The sequence below is a fragment of the Vicugna pacos genome, chromosome 14, assembly GCF_048564905.1.
Source record: "Vicugna pacos chromosome 14, VicPac4, whole genome shotgun sequence".
Lineage (NCBI taxonomy): Eukaryota > Metazoa > Chordata > Mammalia > Artiodactyla > Camelidae > Vicugna > Vicugna pacos.
The window spans coordinates 31,071,547-31,097,087 of NC_133000.1; the positions used below are offsets into that span (position 1 = coordinate 31,071,547).

General features: G+C 42.5%; 1 protein-coding gene across 2 annotated transcripts; it reads right to left on the reverse strand.

Moving 5' to 3' along the window:
* Positions 1–887: 887 nt before the first annotated feature.
* On the reverse strand, positions 888–24,321 carry LOC140701214 (trafficking protein particle complex subunit 9-like). Of its 2 annotated transcripts, XR_012080176.1 has the most exons (4): positions 24,240–24,321; positions 22,986–23,046; positions 22,339–22,455; positions 1,150–1,410 (listed from the first exon to the last, which is right to left on the reverse strand). XR_012080176.1 is itself a non-coding variant. In XM_072976660.1 (2 exons), the coding sequence occupies exons 1-2, from the start codon at positions 14,631–14,633 to the stop codon at positions 1,162–1,164; spliced, it is 297 nt and encodes a 98-aa protein (XP_072832761.1). In that variant the 5' UTR covers positions 14,634–14,882; the 3' UTR covers positions 888–1,161. The 2 variants fall into 2 exon arrangements, 1 of the variants encoding a protein (XP_072832761.1); XM_072976660.1 differs by lacking the exons at positions 22,339–22,455; positions 22,986–23,046; positions 24,240–24,321 and adding an exon at positions 14,586–14,882 and having other exon boundaries at positions 888–1,410.
* Between the last annotated feature and the right edge of the window lie 1,220 nt (positions 24,322–25,541).

Consider the following 25,541-nt stretch of genomic DNA (forward strand, 5'->3'; position numbering starts at 1 on the left):
AGCAAAATGCCTGAACACACACCTCATCAAAGAAGAAATCTAGATGCCAAAGAAGCCTTTGGAAAGATGCTCCACAGCACCTGTCATCAAGGGGATGCAGACTGAAACAGCGAGATACCACTGCACACCTGTCAGAACTGCCAAAATGCAGAACACTGACAGCACCGAATGCTGGTGAGGATGTGGAGCACCAGAAATTATAATGCATTGTTGGTGGGAATGAAAAATGGCCCAGGTACTTTGGAAGACGGTCTGGCAAATTTTTACAGAGCTAGACGTAATTCTAACATATGATCCGGCAACTGTGCTCCTTGGTGTTTACTCGATGAAATGGAAACTTATGTTCACACACAAATCTGCATACAGATGTTAATAGCAGCTTTATTCATACTCAACAGAATTCAGAAGCAACTAAGCTCTTCTTCAGTAGGTGAATGGATAAATAAACTGTGGTCCCGCCAGAAAACGGACTATTATTTGGTGCTAAAATGAAATGAGTTATCAAGGAATGGAAAGACATGGAGGAACCTTAAATGCATATTACCAAGTGAAAGAAGCCAATCTGGGAAGTTTCAGCAACTGTCTGATTCCAAATGTATGGTGTTCTGGGAAATGGAAAAACACAGAGACTGAAAGATCAGTGGCTGCCAGAGGCTAGAGGGGAAAGAGCAATGAATGTGGTGCAGCACGGAGCATTTTAAGGTCACTAAGACAGACGACTCTGTATGATGCTGTGATGGTGGATACATGTTATTGTACATCTGTCCAAACCCACAGAGTGCACAACACAATGTGTAAATCCTAGTGTCAACTATGGGCTATGGGTGATGATGACGTGTCAGTGTAGGTTCACCCATTGTCACAAATGTACACTCTGGTGCAGGTGTCAATATTGAGGAGGCTGTGGGGACAAACTGCAGTTCATACACCCAATCCAGCCCCAGCCACCGCTGTTAATAAAGCTCTATGGGTGTGTGGACTGTCTGGCTGTTCTGGCATCTAAACAGCAGAGCTGAGCAGCTGCACCAGAGATCAGGAGGTTTTCAGACCCTGAAATATTTACCCCCAAGCCCTTGAAAGGAAAAGTCTGCTGAGCCCTGTTCTAAATGAATCAAAATTCACCCTGATGAGGCAGGACAGCAGGGCCCAAACCAGGCATGGTTAATGGGGCTGAAGCAATGTTTTAGTTCCAACACATTTGCTGAAGTCCTGCAGGTCCAGCGACAGACTGTAGCCAGGAAGCATCTGCAGGAGGAGTCGGGAGCAGGCCTTCCCGCCAGGCTCTGGGATGCCGGGGGCCGCGTGCCGCACGGGGGCCACCCGCTTGAAGAAGGTGGACTTGCAGTGGAAGCCGATCAACTCGTAGAGCTCGGAGAGGATGCTGCACGGCTGAATTCTCTCCTCGGAACGCTGAAGCACAGGGAGAAAAGCAACAAGCATCTGAATGAAACACGTAAGTGAAAAAAGACCCATAAAAATGGTTTTCCCTTAAAACAGAGACCCGATGACACAGGAAGGAAGAGGAAGGCTGACTTAGTGCACTGATGGGACCGGATGCAGAAACGCAGGGAAGCAGCACTGTGCAGACACTCCAGACCCCCTCTGGGCCCCACCTCTCCGCATTCCTCCTGTCCCTTTACTAGAAAAGCCCGTATTCCCTGAAATAGAGGAATCTGCTACCTAAACATGGGACACAGAGAAGGGAAAGAGGAAAAGGAAGGGAAAGTAAAAGAACAACAGTTCATCTAGACCCTAGGGTCTGGGCGGGACTTTCACCAAACACACAACTTCTCAAAGCACAGAGCGCACAGGGAGAGGCTGACAGAGTGACTGCGACTTCTGCTCCTAAAGCACCCAGCTACCTGTCAGCACACGCTGCGCCCGTTACTGAATCATTACAATCATCTCAGAAACAACTACTACCCCGGCTCACAGGCAAGGAAATCTGAAACTCGGGGAGGAATTATTATCATCCTGGACAAAGTCCCACAGCCCAGTAGTCTCAGAGCCTCCGGCAGACCCTGGGCTAAAATGCTCCTCATCACCATGGGCCCTGAGACTCAGGCTGAGGCCACGTCAGGTCTGCACGGGCCCAGAGCACAGTCTGTGGGACAGGGAATGCTCCCACTCGAAGTGCCAGGTCAAGGCCCTCAGGAACTTGTGTAATGAAACCAAATCCCCAAATTCATTTCCAACCCACTGCCCTGTCCGGGAGGACTGCTCGGCACAACTGCGCTGTCACCTGTGCACAGGCTGAGCAAGGGGCCCAGACAGTGATGTGACATCCCAGTGGAAGTGGCTCGGAGACCACTTCATCACAGGACAGATTCTCCCGGCTTCCAACGTTAACTCTCCATTCCATTTCCAACTGGAAAGTAAGTTTAGACTTGTTTTCCTCTCTTAGAAACAAAGAGAGCAGTAACATCAGAGGGAAACTCAAGACTGAGGAAGAGTCTCCTGGTCATTTGCAAGGATAGGCTGGGGAGGGAACAGAGACAGGGATCAGAAAGACCCGTGTTCCAGTCCAAAGTCTGCATGTCACTCGCTTTGACAGTTTCCTTTTTAATACAGGTGATAAAATCTAATTATGATTGTTGGGAAAACTAAATGAAATAACGTATTCCACTAGCATAGGTGTAAAATCCTCCATGAGTGTTCCAGAAATGGACGTGATTGTGGTTAGTTACTGTCTGCCAATTCTTGTGTTCTCAGCTCACATCACCCAACCAGAGATGTGCGAGAGAATGCCTCACCAGCCAGCAGCCTTCTCCAACTTGGAAACTTACAGTGTCCGAAGAGCAGGCAGTGTTGGATGCTTTGCGGCACTCTGGAGGTAGCACTCCAGTGATGACTTTAAAAAGCTGGGGAGAATTTAGGGGACCATACAGTTCAAATACAGAGTACTCATTCCATGTCTACAAATATTCATCTCTAGCCATGATGATTAAGAGAGGAAATACATATTCAAACATACATCATTTTCCCACATAAGTGCATCAAAACAATTTGGAAAGAGTGTAACTTTCTTCTCTAGATCACACAGCGGGGATTACAAGGTTTGTACTGACAGCCCTACTTGTAAATCATCTGCAAACGTAACTGGGTCCACTATCAGTCATCATCATTTGAAGGGAATGTTAGAAAAGAAAAAAGCCAAGCTAATACTCTCCAGTCTTTTGTTTGGTTACGATGTCACAGAGGAGATGGACAGCTCAATAAGGAACCACTCTGCCGTGATCACGGAGCCAGGGAGCGGGATGTGCGGCAAGATGTATGACGCAGCCGCAACTGTGCCCATGCTTCTAGGCAGGTACCCAAAGTCACCTTGACAAGGTGTGAAACTTTTATGCCCACTTCCTCATAACCTGACATGTATTAAAGAGAAATGGAAACTTATAAACGGCCAATACCCTTGGTGGATACACCGTCCAAAGAGCAAAGTCACAGTTTGACAACTGGCCATCCCGGTACCTTGGGATTCATTCTTGAAGAACCTTAAAAACCACTCCTCTGTACTCAAGAAGTGCTGCCTACTAGTCCTATCTTTGGCTCATGGATACCGCATGTTGAAGTGAACTTCAATGTCTGCACAGATTTGACTGTCTTTCTCCAGGTTCACTTGTCCATTCTGAAGAGGCCTGAGTTAAGTCCAAATTCCTTAAGATTAATTCCCTCCAGTGACAACTCAACGAGCCTGTAATTACAAGCCAACTGAACAGGACTGTCCTCAGCGAAAAATGTCACCAACCCTTCACTGCTTTCTTAAACTCCTCTCCTGGTTAATTGCAACATACTCACACCACCCTCCACCAAGTTCCCCAACTATGTCAAATAGAAAGTAAGGTCCATAAAAGAGGAGACAACTCCATAGTCACCTTTGAATTCCTAGCATAAAGTAATGTCAATAAATAGAACTATGATTATGGCTTCTTTCCTTTAAAACCTTTCTGGTTATTTAAGTGAGACCATGGAAGGGAGGTGTTTGAGTCCAGTATCTTGATCCAGAAGACTCTGGAGGCCTTTTTCAGAATGGCTGTCCACTGATTCATTCAAAACACACCTTCTCTTTCCGGGAGGAGCTGTGATTTTCTGCCATGGGTTTGTGGTCACTCTCATGCCAGAACAGCTTTAAACTAAATCCTTACTTTGGATATGTTATTTTTTCCCGCTTCCAAAAAATTTTACTTTCCTTACTTCCTTGCCTTGAGGAATGCTTTTATTCTTTTCTTTCTAATTCAACCTTTTATAAAGCAGGATTCTCAGGATGTGCTTGGCCTTACATAAGAACAGCCATCCAACTCCCAGTGTGAGAGGCCACAGGCTCACCTCCTGCCCTCCTGCCAGGGCAACTGAAACTCAGTTCAGGAGCCAACCGGCACCCCAGGGCTTCTAAGGCTCACGTATCTCCCAGAATCCCTGCTTTCTGGTTTGTCTTGGCTTCTGAGAATTTCCCCTCACTTTCTTGACAATTAGCTGTGCAGCTTGAAAGATGAGGAAGGAAGGTTTTATTTCTTAATCAGAATTTAAAGGAACTTATGTAATGAAGCTTTTCACGAGTTTCTAGAACCCTCCATTGCTGAGACAGAAAACACACAAGATATTTTCTAAATTTAGCTATCATGTGCATTTTTCTTTGCTTTTGTTTTGTTAACTGCTAATAGACATTTTTTAATTAAAAAATAAAATAAGGTCCCAAATAAGATAGAAAATTGAAGGGGCAAACAAAATTAAAGAGCAAAGACAGAAAAATGATAAGTACTCTACAAAGTTAATAGAATAAATACACTATGGATCAGACCAGCAATTCTCAGTAACAGCTAATTGAAACCTGACCATGAGGTAAAACGTCTCTCCTGTCAGGAGATGACCAACAGAAAATAGAATTAAATCAACAACCTAAAATTCTAAGTCTGGTGAGGTATAGAAGTCTACCAGCTAAATGTGTCTTCTTCTGGAAAAGAGGGAGACTCACCAGCTCTTTTCTGTGGAGCCTGAGCCCAGGAGAGGACAGTGAAGTGTGTTCTGTAAGTACCCAATTAGCAATGTGAGTGATGAATAAAGAGATGTGAGCTTTGATGAGAGATGATACTACTATTCACTTGTCCTGTAAAGTATGCCTTCGCGTTCAGAGATCAATATCTCGGCAGGAAAATGCACAGCCCGGGACCAGACCACTTCTGTGATTGTGACACTGCACTTAGATGTCTCAAGGGCACCTCCAACTCCACCTGCAAAGAGCTAACTTCACGGTGTTCCTCCCATAGCCATCCTGCCCAGGGCCCCTGGTCGGGGGCAAGGTCTCCCTGCCTCTCCCAGCTCAGGCCAATCACTCACAGATGTGACAAGACCCCTCCTTCAGGGACAAATTTCCTCAGTCAACGAGATCCACCACCCACACCTGTCCTACCAGGTACTCACTGGCACTCCCTCAGCACTGACTCTGTGCTGGGGACCATGCTGCACACTGTGCACACGTTATCTCACTGGATCTACACAGCAGTCCTGGGAGTTCGGTACATCACTGCTTCTATTGATTAGATAAATTGTTTCACTTCCTTGGGTGTGTCATCCAAAGTGACACGGCTACTGAGCCACAAACCTGGGACTGAAAATCACTTGAAAATTGAACACTGCTACACCTCGCAGCCACCCTACTCTGACTCATCACATCACCTCCTGCCGAGCCTTCTAAATGTTTCTAAGCATTCTACAAGACAAAAGTGATCTACGAGAGCACCGCACTAGCCTACTTAAAATCTGTCATTGACGGTCCACTGCTCTTAGGAGAAAGCCCCACCGGGCCTGAGCACAGCCCAACGGCCCGGCATCCGCTTTCCCTGCGCGGCCGCGCCGCCTCACCCACCACGCAGCTCTACACGTGCAGCGTCCAGGACAGGGATGCTGACTCCGTACAACCCGGGACTCGTCTCACTCATACAATGATCACCCTCTTCAGTGGTTACCTTCTTCAATACTGAATCTCAGAAAAATATTTTCTCTGGATGAATCAATATCTTTTTCCTTACAACTTCCCATCATTGATAATGAGCTCCCCCCAAAAGAGAGAAGACCTAATCCTCAGTCTTCTTATCTGTAAAGTGCAAATAACAGGGAAATATGAGAGGTTTTATTAGAAGTAATATTCATGTGAGGCTGAGGGACAATTCCCAACATACAGTAAGTACTCAATATGTGCTTACTTAATAGTAATAAGAATAGATTACATTCCAGCAACCTTAAATCAATGCTTTATGGCTTTGTCTAAAAGACTACTGACAAACTGTTGGACGAACTGTTTTGAGCAGATCAGCACAAGTGTACTGGGCGAGGTAAGCGCTGACTCCAGTTACAGCTGCAACCAACCAGCACTACGGGGCGGGAGCAGTTTGCTCAAACTCTTACATGTTGCTTGAGGATTTAGTTGTAGTTATTGAATAAAGACAGGTATTATTTACTCAAAGCTCCTGAAACATAAATCTTCAAAGATTGATGCAAATTATGTTCCAAGTACAACACTCTCACTAGAAATTACTTGAAAATTATAGTCTTAGCTCCTCCGCACATCAAAAGAGCATTTTCCTAATGTATCTGACTATATACTCTGAAAGGATTGTTTAAAAGAAATTAAGATGAAGCCATCCTGAATAAGATCTCAGTATCATCTACACAAACCCCACCCAAAGGTCTCATTTCTCACTTCCACATAGGTGTTCAGATGGCTTAAGCTGGGTCTTGGTTTCTTATGACACGGGGGTGGGAAGAATTGTGGATAGATCAATGTAGCAAATATAAACCTAGTGTATTTGCTATGTAGGAATCCTAGAAATAAATAAATTGATATATATAGCCCCACCCTTATGAAGCTAAGCCTTTCCATTTACAACAGCATAAAAAATAAAATGAGAGATACATTTAACAAAAGTTTACAAGGTTTGTACATTGAATATTTTGAAGTATCACCAAAAAAAATTTAAAATATCTTCATATATGGAAGGCATCAAATGATCATGCAATGGTAGAAAATATTGTTAAAAATGTTAAGACTTCCCAAAGTAATCTACATATTTAATGAATTTCCTATCAAAATTCCAGCTGACTTCTTTGCAAAAATTGAAAAACTGATCCCAAAATTCATATTGAAAGCAAGGGACCCAGGTCAGCCAAAACAATCTTGAAAAAGAAGAGCAAATTTGGAGGACTCACTCAAAGGTTACAGCAAATCTATAGCACTCAAGTCATTATGCTTCTGTCATAAGTTTGGATGCAGAAATCTATGAGACACAATAAAAAATCCTGGGGGAAACTTACATTTACAGTTAGTTTTCCAGAAATGTGCCAACAACACTCCATTGAAAGTATAGTCTATTCAACAAATGGAGCAGAGACACCTGGGTATCTGAAGGCAAAAGAATGTATCTGGAATCTGGACCCCGTATTTTATATAACAAATATTAATTCAAAATGGATCACAGACAGAAACGTAAAAACTAAATGTATGAACTTTCTAAAAGAAGACATAGTATGAATCTTTGTGGTCATAGGATAGGCTATGGCTTCCTAGATACAATACCAAGAGCACAAGTGATAAAACAAAATAGATAAAATGGACTTCATCAAATTAAAATCATTTGTTACAAAGGACATCATCAAGAGTGTGAAATGAAAGGGGAAAGGGGTAGCTCAAATGATAGAGTGCGTGCTAAGGAAGAAAAACAAAATGAATAAATCTAATTGCCCCCCCTATAAAGAAATTGTTTTAATGTTTAAAAAAATTAAAGTGAAATGACAATCTGCAGAATAGGAGAAAAATCTTGCAAAGCATATATCTAATAAGAGACTAGTATCCAGGATATAAAACAAATGCTTACAACTGAACAATACAAAGAAAATCGACCCAATTTTTTAATTTGCCAAGGATTTAAATAGATACACAATTGGCCAATAAGCATCTGAAAAGATGCTCAGCATCACTAGCGAAATCAAAATCAAAATGAGATCTCATTTTAAACTCACTAGGATGGTTATAATCAAAACATGGACAATAACAAGTGTCAGTCAGGAGGCAGAGAAATGGATACCCTCAATATGCAGCCGTTGGAAAGGGGCAATGGTGCAGCTTCTTTGGAAAAGCCCGATGTTTCCTCAAAAGGTTAGAGTTATGTGGCTGAGCAATTCCACTCCTACATGTAGAGTCATCCTTCAGTGTCCTCGGGGGGTTGGTTTCAGGAACCCCCCACCCTGGATACCATAATCCAAGGATGATCAAGTCCCTTTGCAATCAGCCATCTGGATCCATGAAGTGGAAACTACAGATATGGTGGGCCAACTGTACAGCCAACAGAATGGAAATGTATTCTCACAAAAACTTGCACATCAATATTCATAGCAGTATCATTCAGAGTAGCTAAAAGTCACTAAAAATATCCATCCATCAATGAATGGATAAACAAAATTACCAAGAATAGTCCCACAAACTTTTGGTAATTGAATCTTTGACAAAGGAGGTGAGAACATACAATGGAGTAAAGACAGCCTCTTCAGCAAATGGTGCAGGGAAAACTGCACAGCTGCATGTAAATCAATGAAGTTAGACTACCCCCTCACAACATACAAAAAAATGAATTCAAAATGGCTTAAAGACTTAAAATTGTAGACAAGACACTATAAACCTCTTAGAAGAAGACATAGGCAAAACATCTGACATATATCTCAACAATGTTTTCCAAGAGCAGTCTACTCAAGCAATAGAAATACAAGCAAAAATATACAAGTGGGTTCTAATTAAACTTACAAGCTTTTACACAGAAAAGAAAACAAAAATTAAAGCAAAAAGACAACCTATGGAATGGGAGAAAATAGTTGCATTAAATGAAAGTGACAAGGGCTTAATTCCCAGAATATGTAAACAGCTTTTACACTTGATAAAAAAGAAAAACAAACAATTCAATCCAAAAATGGGCAGAAGACCTAAAGAAACATTTCTCCAATGAAGACATACAAATGGCCAATAGGCACATGAAAAAATGCTCAATATCATTATCAGAGAAATGCAAATCAAAACTGCAATCAAGTATCACCTTTCACCAGTCAGAATAGCCATCATTCATAAGTTCATAGACACTAAATGCTGGAGAAGCTGTGGAGAATTTGGAACACTCCTACACTGTGGTGGGAATGCAGTTTGGTGGAGCCATTGTGGAAAACTGTATAGAGGTTCCTCAAAAGACAAAACCTTGGGGGCCCAGATGACACAGCAATCCCACTCCAGGGCATATATCCGTAAGGAACCGTAATTCAAAAAGACACTTTCACCCCAATGTTCACAGCAGCACTATTTACAATATCAAGACATGGAAACAACCTAAATGTCCACTGACAGACGACTGGATAAAGAGGTTGTAGTATATATGTCCAATAGACTACTATTCAGCAATAAAATAATAATAAAATAATGCCATTTGCAGCAATATGAATGGACCAGGAGAATGTGATTCTAAGTGAAATAAGCCAGAAAGAGAAAGAAAAATACCATATGAGATCGCTCACATGTGGAATCTAAAACAAACAAACAAAAAAACAAAAACAAAGAAACAAAAAGATAAACTTATCTACGGAACAGAAACAGACACAGAGACATAGAACCCAAACTATGGTTACCAGAGGGGAGAGGGTGTGGAAGGAATAAATTGGGAGTTCAAGAATTGCAGGTGCTGAGTATGTATACAATAAACAGCAAGTTTATACTGTATAGCACAGGAGAATATATTTAATAACTTATAGTAACTTATGTTTAAAAAGAATATGAAAATGAATACAGGTATGTTCCTATTTAACTGAAGTTTTGTGCTGTATACAAGAAACTGACGCAACACTATAAACTGACTAGACTTCAATGAAAATATTTTTAAATAGACCAAAAATGAAAAAAAAGGAAAAGGATATTATCAAACAAAAAGAATAAAGTACTGATTCAGGCTACAATATGAATGAACCTTGAAAATTTATGCTAAAATAAGCCCGTCACAAAAGGGCAAATAGTGCCCTTTAAGGTGAACTGTATCTAAGCATTTATTGTACTACTCCTGTAAATTTTCCGGAGTTTTGAAGTCTATCAATATCAAAATAAAATGTATTATACATTAAAAACATAAAACGCTTCCTCACAGGAGGGCTTTATTTATTAAATGCAGAAAAGCATGTAAAACTCTTGGAACAACAATTTTCACGTCCACACACAGTCACTGCTGTCACTGCCACTCAGAGTGTGGTGCCAGCGCTGATGAGAGCTGCCTCCACTCGCTCCCCTGCAGACAGGAGTGAAGGCCTGAGCTTTGACAGGCAGGGTTTGCGTGAACCTGGGTCAGCCACAGCCACGTCCCAGACTCTGCGTTACCCAAATTTCTTATACAAACTGCAACATGTAATGTAAACACTCTAGAGGGATGTATCTTACAACACAGGGAATACAGACAATGTTTTACAGTAACTATAAATGGAGCATCTATTGTACACCTGAAACATATATTTTAAATCAGCTATGTCTTTATAAAAAATTAAAAAATAATTTAAAAATGTTATCCCTTTAATATTCAATTTGGTTTTTAATTAACTACTAAACAGCTTAGAATATATAAAAGCATTTAAGTGTGATGTTTGTTTACATATTTATTTACTTCAGCCTCCTGCTAAAAGAGAAATTAAACAATTTTTTAAACACAGCTTAACAACCATAACAACAAAAAGGCAAAACTGAGAGTGAAGAGAAAATGGAGATTCAATACTTAAATGAAACCAGGGGGAGGTAAACTCATAAAAATGGATTCCATGAAGTCAGGGCAAGTGTTAAAGGCCGACTAGAAATTCAGCTGTAAGATTCTTCGCAGCTAAACCAAAAAGAAAAAGATGATGGGGCAAGTGGTAGAGCGTGTGCTTAGTGTGCACGGGGTCCTGGGTTCAAGCCCCAGGGCCTCCACTAACAGATAAATATACCTAATTACCTACCCCCCAAAAGAGCCCCAAAGAAAAGAAAAAGAGAAATTTCTTTCCAAAAAAATCCTGATATTAAATTTGGATTAAATACTTTAAAAAAAAAAGAAAAATAGAAAAGATGAGTGACACTGTGAACAAAAACCCCAGCTGGGCTAACAAGCTAAGTCACAAATCTAAGTGTGATAAGTGTCGGTTTACTGATCTAAGTTTTGCTGGGCTAACTCCTAAATCTGAAGTTCAGTGTCAGTTTACTGGGCTAACATGCTAACTCGTAAATCCAAGGTCAACAATTGTCAGTAACGTGATCTGTTCCAAATTGATAAGCTTCAGTGTACTGATTCCTTGCTTTTTGTTGTTTGAGCCTTATTGGCTAAAAGCCCCATACTTGTAATTAACCCTATAAAACCTCATGTGCACGTCTTGGAGGTAGGTGCTCAGGGCTTGGGAACAGAAGCCCCTCTGAGCCCGCTGGCATAATAAATCTCAGTACTCCCACCCTCTGAGTGGTGCTTATTTCTTGGCTGGCCTGTTTTTTCCGTAACAACACAAGCGATAATGCCCGTGAGATAAATCTGCGATGGCTGCTGGCAGGTCCCCATGTCTCATGTGGGAAAATCTGAAACATATTTCTCACCACTCAGAGTCATCCTCAGCCCACCCCACATCTCCCGCTGTTAAATGCAGGAACACACGCAGGGCCCGGCCTTTGCTCTCTCTGTGTCATCACAGTGAGACAGGATGGAAGGGGGCAGAGCAAGCCATTCAAGAAAGACCACAGCAATTAACATCAAAATGGTGAAGAATTCAACCCCCAATAGGTCTTGAGGCTCAGGATGAAGAGATTTAACTTCTAGCAGATCTTGAGCTTCATTATACACCCATTGTAATAGTAACATGGTGAATAACACGGCCCCAGGCACCATGGCAGTCATAAGGCTAGCCACAAAATGTCAAAGGGTGGGAAATGGCCAACTCCCTGGAATCCCAGTCCCTTGCACTAAGGCTGGTCCTTCTACTTATTAGCATATGAAACCACGAAGCCCAAGAAAAGGAGCAACACAGAGCCACCTCCCAGGAACCCCTCTCTCTACCTCTTCGGAGAAGGCCCACACTATTTCTGTGGAGTGTGTGCCTACTTTTAATCTGAGCATCAAACCCCCATACTTCGTGACGTTTCTCATGCCTGTCACTGTATCTCTCTGAATAAATCTACCTTTACTCAACACTGGCTTGTTCTTGAATTCTTTACTGCATGAAGCCAAGGAACAAAATCTGGTGGGGCACATCCCAGGGGCTCAACGGAAGCCTGGGACACAGCCCTTCTCATGCCCCACATATTTTTTCTTGTATCAAGAGGACTGGGATATGAAGTGAGGTCTGAGGCCCCAGCTAAGGGACAGAAGCAGCCTCCAGGTCTCCAATTGGTGGGCAGCCTCTCCCCCATCAGGGGCCATGGGGTCTGCCCGGTTCTCTGTGTTTTTTTGTTGTGCTGACTCCCCAGTCAGAGAGATTTCTCCTTAGGCCTGGCTCCACAAAACCCTTCTCTCCAAAATACAAGCACATCATGTCACAATCCTCTTGTTCAACCATGAATTGTTCAGCCAACTTTTTCCTTCCCCAGTTAAGTACCTAAATGTCCTCCCTGCCATCCCACCACTTCTTTCTTTTTGAGAACTCTGCACTCCCCACACACCATCCTGAACGCAGGTGACTTGCTGGCTGGGACCGAGATGTTTCAGTCTCAAACATCCTGAGTCCTTTCTCTTTCCACTTTCTAACTTAAAAAGGCCTTCCTGTGTCTCCCACCGCTCTGATTCTGAACGTCAAAAAATGCTCAGGTTACATTCACTATGGGAATACCTCCCAGGTTTTGGCTAGGTTTCCTTCCCAAGATCTTCATTAAGGAGCTGCATCAAGAAGTTTAAAGGGGCTATTCTTACATTTGAGTGGAGGAGCCTGCAAGAAATTTAAATGGCTTTGAAGAGAGAGTTAACCAGGGACAGAGAGGTCGCAGGTCCTAGTCAACAGTGTCATGAGGCAAAATGTTCTTCAAAGGCTCAGAGTGGCTTCTGAACACGGAGTCCTCAGGGAGGAGGTGACAGGCAGTGAGTGGGGTGAGTGACACAGGGTACGGTCCCCCAGCAGGGGAAGAATTGGTTATTTTCTAGTTTTGCAATTTCTTACTAACTTTTTCTCTTATTGTCACATACCATTTCCTACGAATTAAGCATATCAATGTCAGTCATTTGGGCCACTTGGGAGAAGCTACACGATGCCATTCACAAGGCTGGGACATGACAGCCACACCAGTCTAGGTTGAAAGACCAGTGGGGGTATATCCATGGTAATCAGGGGCATGCAGCAAACTCCCCAGATTCAAAGACCTCCTCTCAAAGTTGGCGCCAATAAAACTACCAAGCAAAATGCGTGATGATTATGGCCAACATCTGTTTATTAGTTAAGTGCCTGTGACACCTGCCACTTAATAGGGAATGGGTACGATCAACGAGGCCCTGTCTACCTGGCCACACGCACCCTGCCTTCCTGCCTTTGTGCAGCAGCAGAGCTTGTTTAGCTGAGATGAGCACCCCCAGAGCAGCCCCGGTGGGAGAGCTCCCAGCTCTGCACGGCCAGACGTGTTCCTTTCCTTCTTAGAGCTGATCACAATTTGCTGTCATCTATTTTTATGTTTATCCCTTTTGTAACTGCCTCTCCTCCGGAGATTTTGCTCAAGCAGCACAGGACCAGGTGTGTCTTGTGGCCTGCCGGATATTCTGGGCTGGGAAACAGCCGAGCCCACATCTGGCTCTGGTGCTGAACGGAGAGAGCAGAAGGCCCAGGAGCCCATGCTGAAACGAGGCCCCTGCACACAAAATTATGGTCTGACTTTGGGCAAATTACACAGTCTTTTTTACCCTGAGATTCCTCATCTGTCCATAAAAATAACTGCCCATGGCACACAGAGTTACAATTATTAAAGGAAATCACCAAATTCACAAACTAGCCAAGGGGCTACCAGTGCATCCTAAACAGACACATGCTGCCTTTAAGGCTCTGACACACACCAAGCGTGGTGGTCGAACAAAGTGTACACTGCTAAGTGTCAGTGTGTTAAGTGCTTCATGTGTGCTATAATAATCTTCAGAACTTACAACAATCCCAGGAAGTAACGAATATTATCATGCCCATTTCACAGATTCACCATCAGTTTAAGAGAGGTTACATTCAAGTCCAAGGCGCTATGGTGAGTAAATGGCGATTTCAACGTGAATATGGCCCCAGGCCTGGGCTCCATCTCTGTCCCATACACCTGACCACTGCCTATGAATTCCACCTGTCCAATACCCAAGTTGAAGCCAGCCAGCTCTTAAATGCAATGTGTGTCACCGTTTGTCAATGTTGGTTCATTACCATAAACAGTTCTCAGAAAGCACTTCAGAAAGGAAAGTTGGACTCACATACCTGCCCACAAAGAAGAGGAATTCTGCCTTGCCTTCTCCTGTAACGTGCAGAAACCCTTCCCATTCACTACCGAATCCTTTTGTATGCTTCCTCCGTGTTCATGTTTACACATGGCTTATTAAAGTAGAAGTTACCTGCAGTAATTCCATCTCGGTTCCATTCCAAGCTTCCAGATTATCCATAATCAGGGTAATATCATAATTTTCTGTGAATGAAATTACTACAAATTGAATGAAAATATTGCAACCATGTCACTAAACAAAGAATGCTGAAAACAAGTCATCAGCGGCTGCCGCCACCCCCCAGTGAAGACAGGCCTGCAGCCACTCACAACGGTGCCCTCTGAGCAGACTCAGAATAAGAAAGGACAGATTACTGGCCCTAGATAGCTAGGTGCTTGTCTAAAGTATATATTCAGTCAGCCCAAATGTTGGCTTCCTTCCATATATTGAAAAGCATTAAATTCATGAACTTGAGATACCTGGCTTTCTTTAGATAACAAGCAATGTTTTATTGTTCCGACTACCTGGTCTTTGTTGTAAAGCTCCTATATAATCCTAGCTTCTCCCTTACTCTTGGGAGCAGTCCCTCAGAGTGTTCCGAGAGGCGGTCATCCTGGCTCGAGTCCTCCTGACAAATAAAACATAACCCTTAACATTCAGGCTGCACGTTTATTCCAATCAAGTCCCAGAATAGACACAACTCATCAATTCTGTAATGGGACACACTGGATCAGGAGCCAAAAGAGTGTAGTAGTCCCTAAGAACTACGGCTCCCTCTTTCTTCCTGTCATTATACAATCCCACCAGAACTCATTACTTTGCTGTCTGCTCCTCTGGCAACCAAACTCAGAGAAGAGTCAACTCAGCAGAGCGTCCTGCTGGGGAGAACCCCCGCAGCAGCACTGCAGGCTGCCTGCCCTCCCGCACGCTCTGACGACCGCTAGTGTCCTCCGTGGAAACCAGGCCAACAGAGCTGTTCCCTACAGCTACAAAGTCCCAAATATTAAATAAAACCTTTCATTTTATACTATATGTTACATATATACCCATCTCTGAAAACAGCTTTGCCAGGAGCCCAAATCTTCAACATTAATCTGCAAAGGCAAATCAGGTCCCCAAGGGAAAACAAGTCTTAAGACGATGCTAAGACCTCCAAAGTCCTCTCCACGACCATAAACCAAACTGCCTGTAGGTCTGCAGCTGCAGGAGGCTACATGTCTGCTTTTAAGCAACCCCTTCCTGCCCTCGGGTGCTACAATGCCCTTCTACGCCCTCCCATCTCAGGGTAAGAGCAGCCACTGCAGAACCTTGCAGGGCAGCACTGACAGGACTGGACAAAGAGGATCAGAGCTAAACTAAGCCTTCTGATGACACGAGTTGTCACTCTGTCACTTTACAGATGAAGATATATATAGAGAGTGGTGGGGTGATATTTTTCAAAGTCACACAGATAAAAAGTGACAAAGTCTATAACTCTGCTCCTCCCACTGGTGTGACGCCCCAACTGGGACAACCACAGGGTTCTCTTGTGCCTGCCTGACCAGTTCTTTCCTATCACTCATGACCCACCACAGGGTCTGAAATTAGCCTGCATTTGCAGCATCTTTTCCCTCCAGTTTCTCAGGAACAAGGCTGTTCGGGCCACTTTATGACTTCCAGGTCCCCGAAATCTCCGTGCTCAGGCTGCTCTTGCCTGTGCATCCGGCCCGCTGCTCAGAGGCTCTTCCTCCCCTGCAGGAGGACGTTTCTACTCTTCACAGGGACACTCCTTTAGGGGATCCCTCCTCTCGCCCTCAGCATGGCAGGTGTCCCAGGCCACATCGCGAGATGCCCCAATAGGACTGCATCTGCCCAGGTCTGCTAGTCAGACCAGCAGCCTCAGAGCCAGGGATTATGCCCAGGTCACACTGCAAACTTACTGCCCGCCTCACAGCCCCCAGCCAGCAGGTCACCTGGAAGTCACAGCAAGTGCCCCACCCAATCCAGAAGCCTCTTCATTTCCCAGCACCACTGATGACTGGTTTCCAAACTTTGGTCAGTTTCGCACAAAACAACACCTTCTACTGTGAAGCGGGTGGTTTTCACTTCTGCGCCCCATTCTTACTGAAAACGTTAAGGGAAACCAAAAAGCCTCTTCTCAACCCTTTTCTGATGATACCCTCCCACCCACAATATACATATGCTCAAGAGATTTGGATCCACGTGATTTTGTTTCCCTTACGGTAAGTGGCTCAAAACACTGCGGGATTATTTCTCCTTTGAGGGTATTAGGACTCAGTTTCTCGGCTTTAATCTGTTTTTGTCTCTGTCTTCTTTGTTCCTAGCAGTTGCCACCTCTTACTCCCTTCAGCAGCCTCCCTCCCAACTTCTAGTCTAGGAAATCAGCTGTGATGAGGGGCCTGGGGGCATTCACAGAAGATGCAACAAAGGCAAAGAGAGGCTACATAATTTGCCAAAGATATCACCTTCAACCCCCAACAGAGTGTGTCATGTCCCTGTGTTTAACTCTTATTCTAAGCAAGTTAACTTTTTGTAGATTATGTTTATAAACAGATGAGAAATCAAAATACATACAAGGACACACATCAACTCTAAGATATTCATTAACTCCACTATTTTGTTTCTATTTATTTTATTTGTATTAAAAAATTAAGAACCCCTGCAATCAATATAGCAAAATGTTACTGGGTTTTAAATACAGAATATAGAGGGGTTAAGTGTGTCATTACTCATCCTTATATGTATGTTCACAAGATAAAATTATTTGAGTCTCTCTCCCCACTCCCTACTCACTACTGGCTCTCATCTGATCTCCCAGACCACACATCTAACAACCTTTCACTTTACCCACAGCTGAACTCATCAGTTTTCCCCCAGAAATCCCTCTGCAGCTTTCCCTCCTTAGAACACAGCAGGACCATCATTTAACTCATTAATCCACCCAGAAACCTGGGCCTTACTCCATCCTACCTTCACAGACAGCTTTAATTCTTTCTTTTTACCATCTAAACATACCTTCAATCTGTTCGCTTTTACCCACTATCCTACCGCTCAAGTGGAAGCCACCAACACTGCCCACCTAGACTCACGAGTCTCCCAAGTGGCCCCACAGCCACTCTCCCCTACTTGAGACAAATGGGATTGTGTCACTCCCACGCTTTTTGGGCTCTTTTCAGACCCACTGTTCATAGAAGAAACTCCAATTTCTTCACCTGGTGAAGGTGTTTGCCATGAAACTGTCAGCTCATGGAGGGCAGGGCATGCCCTCTCCCCTCAACCCCACTCTCTGGCAGAGCATCAGCTTGGGAGGACCTGCTGAGCTACATCAGCCTGTATCCTAAACCTGGTCTTGAGTTCTTAGCAAACTGCTTCACTTATCCATACATATCCAAGGTAGATAAGAAAGATTTTGGATGTTGAGCTAGGCTATTCATTTGGGGATTTTGCAGTGGCAACCTGCAAGTATATGTTCTAATGATTGTGTCTTGTTAAAAACACACCCAGATTAAAGGAGTATTTGTGGAATGTCTTTGGAGTAAAAGGGTTCTGTACTTTTACAGATATTATGTTTTATAACATGAATAACCCGGACAGGGTCACAAATGGAACCGCCTCACAAGTGACAGAAGACAGGTGAGACGCATATAGCAACAGGTCACAAAGATGGTAAGAGCAAAGTTGTTTCTCCAAACCCCAAAAAAATTCCTCCAAGAACAGAAAACTCAGAATTTTGAAAGTAAAATACTATCATATAAGGAAAGAAAATAAATAATCCTCTTCATCAGGGTTTCAAGATCTGACTGCAGAGTTATTAGCAGGCTATACTGAATCCTAGCACAGAAAAATCAGATGGACTAGTGGTGAGTAAGTTCCAGGAAAATGGCAGTAATTCCTCCACTTGAAAGAGGACACACACTCACTTGTTGAAGGTGATTGTAAACAACATTCTGCAGAAATTCAGAATATTCAGGCACCGCTTCTAGATGGTGATGACATGGAAGGATGGCTTGGATGCATGCTTCTAACTGAGTCACCGGCATTCTTACACTGCAGGGGGAAACGGAGGCCCTCAGCCAATAGCAGAGATGTTCCTGTCATGTATCCCAGGCCGTGCCTCGGGGACTCAGTGTCCTGTAGCAGTCCGGCCCCAGGCGAGGACCAGCAGCGTGGCCCACCCAAGCAGGAAGGGCACTGTGCTTGAGAAAGCCCACACCAGATGGGAGCAAGAGTGGTTGGTGGGGTTTTGTGAACCTATGAATTCTCATAGAAAAACACCTGCATACATTCAAGTGATACAATTAACAGTAGCATTCTTTTTAACAAAATTTCAAATGTCAGTGTTAATTTTACCATTCCTTTTCTCTTGTCCCCTGCACTCTGAGACAGGCTTAGGCTCTCTCACACTTGCAGCTCTGATGCAATAGTTGTGAATTTATTTTACTTTACTGCAAGTGTTTTCGCTCCCAGTGTCGCTGTGACTGTCGTCTCTTAACACAGTCAGATGTCTTCCTGGATCTCTCCATGAGTTCCTTGCTCCTCCTTCTCAGATCCTGAGATAAAGAACAGGTGAAGGCACATGACTGGAAAAGTCAATGTGGACTTGAGCAAAGTCCTCAGTGACCCCCTAGGTGAGTGTTGACCACCCCTTAGCTTCGATTCTCAAAGTTCTGCCCAGGGTGACATCCAGACAGGAGGGAGTCCTGGGCCCAATTCAAAGCTGTGTGGCTTGGGTGCCGGGAAAGGTGCAGGAGCTGGTTCCGTAGCCGGGACCCTCCACACCTCTGCTCCTCTCTCTCCCGAGGCCCCGTTGCCAAGCCCCCAGGTTCCCTGATCTTCTGTCCTTCTCTTCTACTCTACTTCAAGCCCTTTTCCTCTTCCTTTATTCCCTGATTATCCCCAGCTGGAGTGATTTTTCCATCACAAAATCTGAAAAAATTTCCTGCAGCTGAAAAAGAGGTCTCCAGAGGTCAATGCCCATATGGTGGTTCCTGAAGAGAGCCCCTGGTTAGGGGGACCCTCACCAACACTCACGGGACATCAGGCATGTTGCAGGGTCGACCACCCCCAACAAGAGTTTGCTGTGACCCCAAGGCACGCACAGCATCCCTGCTCAATAAAGTGTAGTTGTAATCCGTTATTAAGAAGCAAAAATAAAAAAAATTTCTCATGTATCTTACTAAAATTATTTATGAGTTAGAAAAAGAAATTGTAATAGAAAAGGACAAATTTGACTCCATGTTAGATGTGTTCGTTTGGCTTTAAACCTGTACCTTGTTTTCTAGGCTCCGACTTGCTATCTCTGCACCTTTTGTAAAAAAGTTGCCTTTAGCCTGAAATATCCAGGACAGCCTATTCTCCGGGCTCTGATCTTTAAGGATATTAGCTCTTCTACACTTATGTACAGATGGCAAGTTGCAAAATAGATAATAACCTTTCTTTTATTTGGAGGTTTTAAGGGGGCACCTTAAGTTGACCCACATGGACAGCTGCAGGAACAAAGGATTACAAGGACAAACAATTCATACAGCGAGAAGTTTGCAACAACCAACCACATCCCCGTCGCTTTTTTGTATAATTACTAAAAAAATCCCATGACAACACTTATCTGTTTTTTTTTAACTTGAAAAAATTATATTAGAATTCTTCAGGAATAATAAAAGTCATAATACAAGCCAAGAAATTTAGGGATCGAAAAAAGAATCAAAAAATTCACACTGTAATATATTAAATAAATTTTTACAATATGTAAGATATAGTGCTAGAGTAAGAAAGTAAGATTGACAGAAATAAATCATGAGCTCAAAAAGAGACTCTAGTGTACATAAGTATTTTTTACAGGTGGGATTTCAAATTAAAAAGCAAAGTATGAATTTAATAATTGTCTTGTTACAATCAGAGAATACCTGGAAAAAACAAATTCTACTCCAGTCAAAATGACCGCAAGAAAAATTAGAGAAAGTGATGTAAATATTAGAAAGTACTAATAAGAGCAAATACAACTCTTTGCTCATATCAATTCAGCTTCTCCTCACTGTAACAAGTACCATTATCATCTCCATCTTAGAGATTAAAAAACCTACAGAAGAAATTTATACCATTATAAGAAAGCATTTCTAAGAATAAAACCCAAAAAGAAGACATTTACTATCTTAAGATTATTTTGGGCCACAACAATAATGAACCTACTGAACAAAATGAAAGGCAAGAAATGACAAGTAAAAGCTCTCTGATACATGTTGATGAAGACAAGGGGTTAATGTTCATAATATACATTGAGCTGTCACAAAGCAACAAGAAGCTCCCCCACTTAAATGTTTGCAAAGGACAAAAGGGATCATTCACTTTTTAAAAGTCAGATGGCTAATGAGTGAAAAATGCTCAAAACCTCACTGGTCATCAAGTGCAAACTAAAATAATGAAAATCATTTTGCTCGTCATATTGGCAAATATGTTTAAAAGATATTATAGCTAGTGTCCATCTTTGAGACAACAAACTGTGAGCGATCTTTTGGAGGATGACATGTCAATGGATATGTAAACTCTGAAAAACGTGTGTGCACACAGGCTGAACTCCACTTTTAGGAATCGTTACATTTAGAAAAAATCAGTTCAAAAAGATGTACTCATCAGAACATTTACACAGCACTGTTTACATTGGTGGGAAGAAAAGCTGAAGTGAAATCATATCCAGTGATATAGAATTGGTTACATAATTTATTCCACATCTTTTCATTCCCCACAGGAGAAGGAATTTCTAGATTCACTTGAAAGGATCCTGTGATGTATGAAGTTGTCACATCCAAGGACTAAATTTCCAGAAACCTTAGCTAAAGGAATACTCATACAAGATCACAGGAATGTTTGTACAAGAAGGATTCCAGTCAAACACCCTTTCTGACAGTGAAAAATGGAGAAAACTTAAGTGTTCACCATCAAGACAATGATGCGGTAAATCACGGCGAGCTGTGGGCACTAAAGTTGCGGCGTTTCGGCATGGTCCAAGGCCTTGTCCACAGTACTCTCCCACGAAAGGTGTCGTTACACAAGAGACCAAACCTGCACATCAGGGGACCCCTTTACTCTATCTGAAAGGACCGGGTGAGTCTGGAGGGGGAGGACGTCTATGATATATACGTTAGTGAATAAACCGAGCTGCAGAAAACATATAGTATGGCCTTATTTTTCAATAAAGCATATATACACACACATATACATAGATTTCTCATATACGTGTATGTATGTATGTATATATATATGACAAAGGCATAAAGGTCATGAAATATATACTCCACATTGTCAGCAGCTTTTACACTCAGGAAAAAAGGGGAAGGGAAGTAGGGGACTTTCGGTACCACCACAGTTCTCTTTTCAGAATTTCAATTAAGTATACTTGGAATTTAAAAGTTTACTTAAGTACAAAGTAAAATGGACGATGCCTCCACAAAACAGAATGCTATACTGGTCATTAAAAATCATGTCAGGGGAGATAGAATATTGTAGAAAAATGTGTAATAAGCCGAATGTAAAATGGAGGTCTCCACACAGTAAACAGGCACACAGTGCTCGCTGGTTTTTATGACAGAGCTGATACACACTGATGAAAAGAACAGAAAATAGATGTTAAAGTGTTAATTATTATCTCTGAGTACTGGGACCAGGATAGACCCTTTTGACTCTTTTTTCAGACTTTTATATTAAATACACATTATTTTTCATCTGAAAAATGCATTTTTAGATGTCTAGTACCACACATTGGAAAAAATACATGAGTAGTTACAGAAACAAATAACTAGGAGACACCGCAGCACCGTCACACAGTGTAGAAAGGGCGATCCTGAATAACCCCACGCAGTTACATAAGGACCCACAAAGTGAGAGCACCCACTATAACAGGCCGCGGCTCCCTTCTATTTGTCAGTTGTGTCTTCAGGGCTGAGGCATTTCTGAGCACGGCCAGTGTCAGTGCTGGTGTCTGGATGGATGCCACTGGAGGTGAGGGCACCTGCAAGCCGAGAGGAAGAACAGAAATCATCCTCTGCTTTTTCTGTCTTGTTTCTTTGTTACTTTTAAAGAGAGGCGTAAATAAGTTAAACTGAATCTTCCTTACTGAAATTTCAGTAATGAAGCCATTTTTAAAGTGTTCACAACTTATATTCTGCCTATAACTGTCTTTTCAAAAAAGCCTCATATTTATTAAATGTTAATTAACTCAGTTAATTAACTACCTGTTGAAACCTTTTAAAAAACATGAAATGAACTATGTGAAAGCACCACACATGCAGTGACTAGCTCAGCTGTCTTTACGGCAGTGCAGTCAGCCCCCACCATCCCGAGACACTGAGCTCCTGATGCTGGGAAGAGAGCATGCTGCTTCCTCAGATGGAGAGAAATGGTAAAAGCATTTTCTGAAATCTACAGCACTGACAAAACATAACTGACAAATCCCAGGCTCCTTTGAGGCTGTCATTTTCCGTTTCTGGCCAACACCCGTCAATGAGCAGAACCACCCCATTCCCGAGTCATGGGACTCACGTGAGCAGCAGTTTTGGAGAAATTTCCAGTTATAGAATGTTAACCAACTATACATAAAACTCTGAAAAAGAAAAGATGAAATACTCAGATTTTGGAAGACACTCAAAATATTCTCCTAAGTCTTAGTAGTTGGAAAGGCTGGGCTTCTCCTAAGCCACTTATTTATTTCACAGCCAGTGAGCATCTCCCACAAACCCTGCTTCCCTGTGTGTGCTGGGAGCCTCAGGCACATCGATGCTGTCTATCTTATAAGTCACAAGGCAGAGGCGTGTGTCTCACGCCTGCAACTCTCACACAGGCTCAACCCTGAGCCTCAATTTGTGAACTTGGCCCCATTTTCTCACCTGTTTATTTGGTATCTGTTCTTCTGTACGCTGCCTGAAGTGCTTCTCGGAACAAGTTAGAAGAATGAGTGGGTAGAGAAATGGACAGATGGACAGGTGAGAGATGGGCAGACAAACAGGGAGACTCCAAGAGAAGGGGAGCAAACAAAATTTCCTATGCAAAACCCTCTTCTAGTCAAGGAAGAAAACCATCACGAAGAAGTGTGAAGAGGCAGGTGGCTTAGGACTGTTTCCTGGATTCCATCAAAAGTCACACCACGTGATGAGAGGGTAGAAGTATAAATAATAAAAGAAAAAAAAGCATGCATGTTTGAAAAATATATCTACATTATGTACTTTCTAAAGAATAGATTTATATCAGCAAGGCTCAATAACACAATCTTTGGGTATTTACAGAAGTGAGAATCCCATCTCCAATCCGCAAGACATCCCTTCGGAGCACTGAGAGTCTACAAGGTGCGATCATAAAGCCGTCACCGCAAAAGCTGTGCTATCCTGCACTTACGAGGAACGGGCAGCTGTGCTCGGCCTGCCCACGCGCGTCATTTACAACCCACAGCACCTCTACGGGGGAGGGATGACTAGCGAGCCCTGTCTCTGCAGGACAGAAAAAAAGTCCGGGAGAGGCTAAGCCAACCTACAAGTTCTCCATCTCACAGGACTTGTCACTCCAGACCCGGACTCGAACTCGGCCCACGTTTGTAACCACAGTACTACCGTACTTTATGTGCTTTTTGTGTGTATAATACATTTGTTTCTGGCATGAAAGGGTATTTAATAAATGATCGGTTGTCTTGTATATTTCATTAGCTCACAATTTTTATATTTTTGAATTGTACTCTTCCCCTGGAGAAATGAACGGAAAGAGCAGTGGTCAGAATGAGGTGGGGCTCCATTCTTTATCTGTTACCTCATCTCATCCAAGTCCCCAAGCAGGGAGAAGGAGCAAATGTTCTTTTCATCTTTTAAAGAGAGGGCTCCAGTGATGGTGATTTACTCAACTCGAAAACTAAGTCTGGGGGAAGGGCACATGCAGCAACGAGAGCAGTATCACCTGTAGGAAGGCGAAAAGAGCTCAGGGGATGGCTCAATGGGTCAGCCTGATTTAATTTCAATTGATAATTCAATAACACACTCTAAAAATACTAGCATGCAATGGATTTGCTCTTTCTTGACATCTAGCAAGTTTCCACAGCCGACATGTAACATTATCATGAACTAGTGAAAGGAAGAGTCCACAGACAAGGAAAATCAATGCCACAGGCAGGCTGAAACCCAGGCTGGAGGAAAGGAAGAGAAAGGGCATATTTAAGAAGAGGGGAAAGTCTGGGAAAAAGACATCATCACAAGGACTCTCAAGCATCATCCAGCAATCATATAATCATTCTTTCAAGAGAGAGTTACTTAGGTCCTATTTTGTGCGAGATTTTACAAAAGGCAAAGAGAGACCGCAGCGTCCATGGTGGCAGCAAGTTGTGGGGCTATATTACAATTCTAATCCTGGTAACTTGCACAGTTGTCCTCAGTATAAAGGCAAAAATTAAAGTAAAATAATACTATGTAAACCATACACATTGCTGAAATAAATTAAAGAAGACCTAAATACCTGGAAAGAAAAACCACGCAAATTCCTGGATCAGATGACAATATTCTTGGGATGGCAGTGCTCCCCAGAGTGAAGCACACATACAACGTGGTCTCGATCACAATCCCAGTGGGCTCCTCTGCAATAACTGACTAGCTTCTGCTACAATTCATATGGGAATTCGAGGGTCTCAGTAACCAAAACGTACTTGAAAGAGTAGAACAAAGTGAGAGGACTTGTAATTCTCAATTTCAAACATTACAACTGTATCTACAAGTGAGATTAGAGGCCATTTTTAAGTTATTATTGTGTTTATCCTTATTTTCTAAATTCTGTACAACGAATATACCTGTTAGAATAAGAAAAATAAAAAGTAAGGTATCTTTTAAAACATGCACACCGATTCATTCATTGGGGAAAAATTATTTTAACTATAAAGAGGTAAACAAATATCTAGTGAAAAAGGACTACTTAAAAACAAGTGTGCATTTACAATTTTCATAAATTCAAAACTGAAAAGCACAAACACATCAAGTTTCTAGGGAGACTGATGAAACATATTAATAATTATTTTCAAAAATTCTAATTGCACAATGAAAACACAAGAAAGGGAAAATCGTGATTGAC

Coding starts and splice junctions, on each gene's coding strand:
- LOC140701214 (XM_072976660.1), bottom strand. CDS start 14,633: ATGGATAATCTGGAAGCTTGGAATGGAACCGAGATGGAATTACTGCAG. Junction 1,411..14,585: donor CCGAGATGGAATTACTGCAG/GTAACTTCTACT, acceptor CCTGTGCTTCAG/CGTTCCGAGGAGAGAATTCA.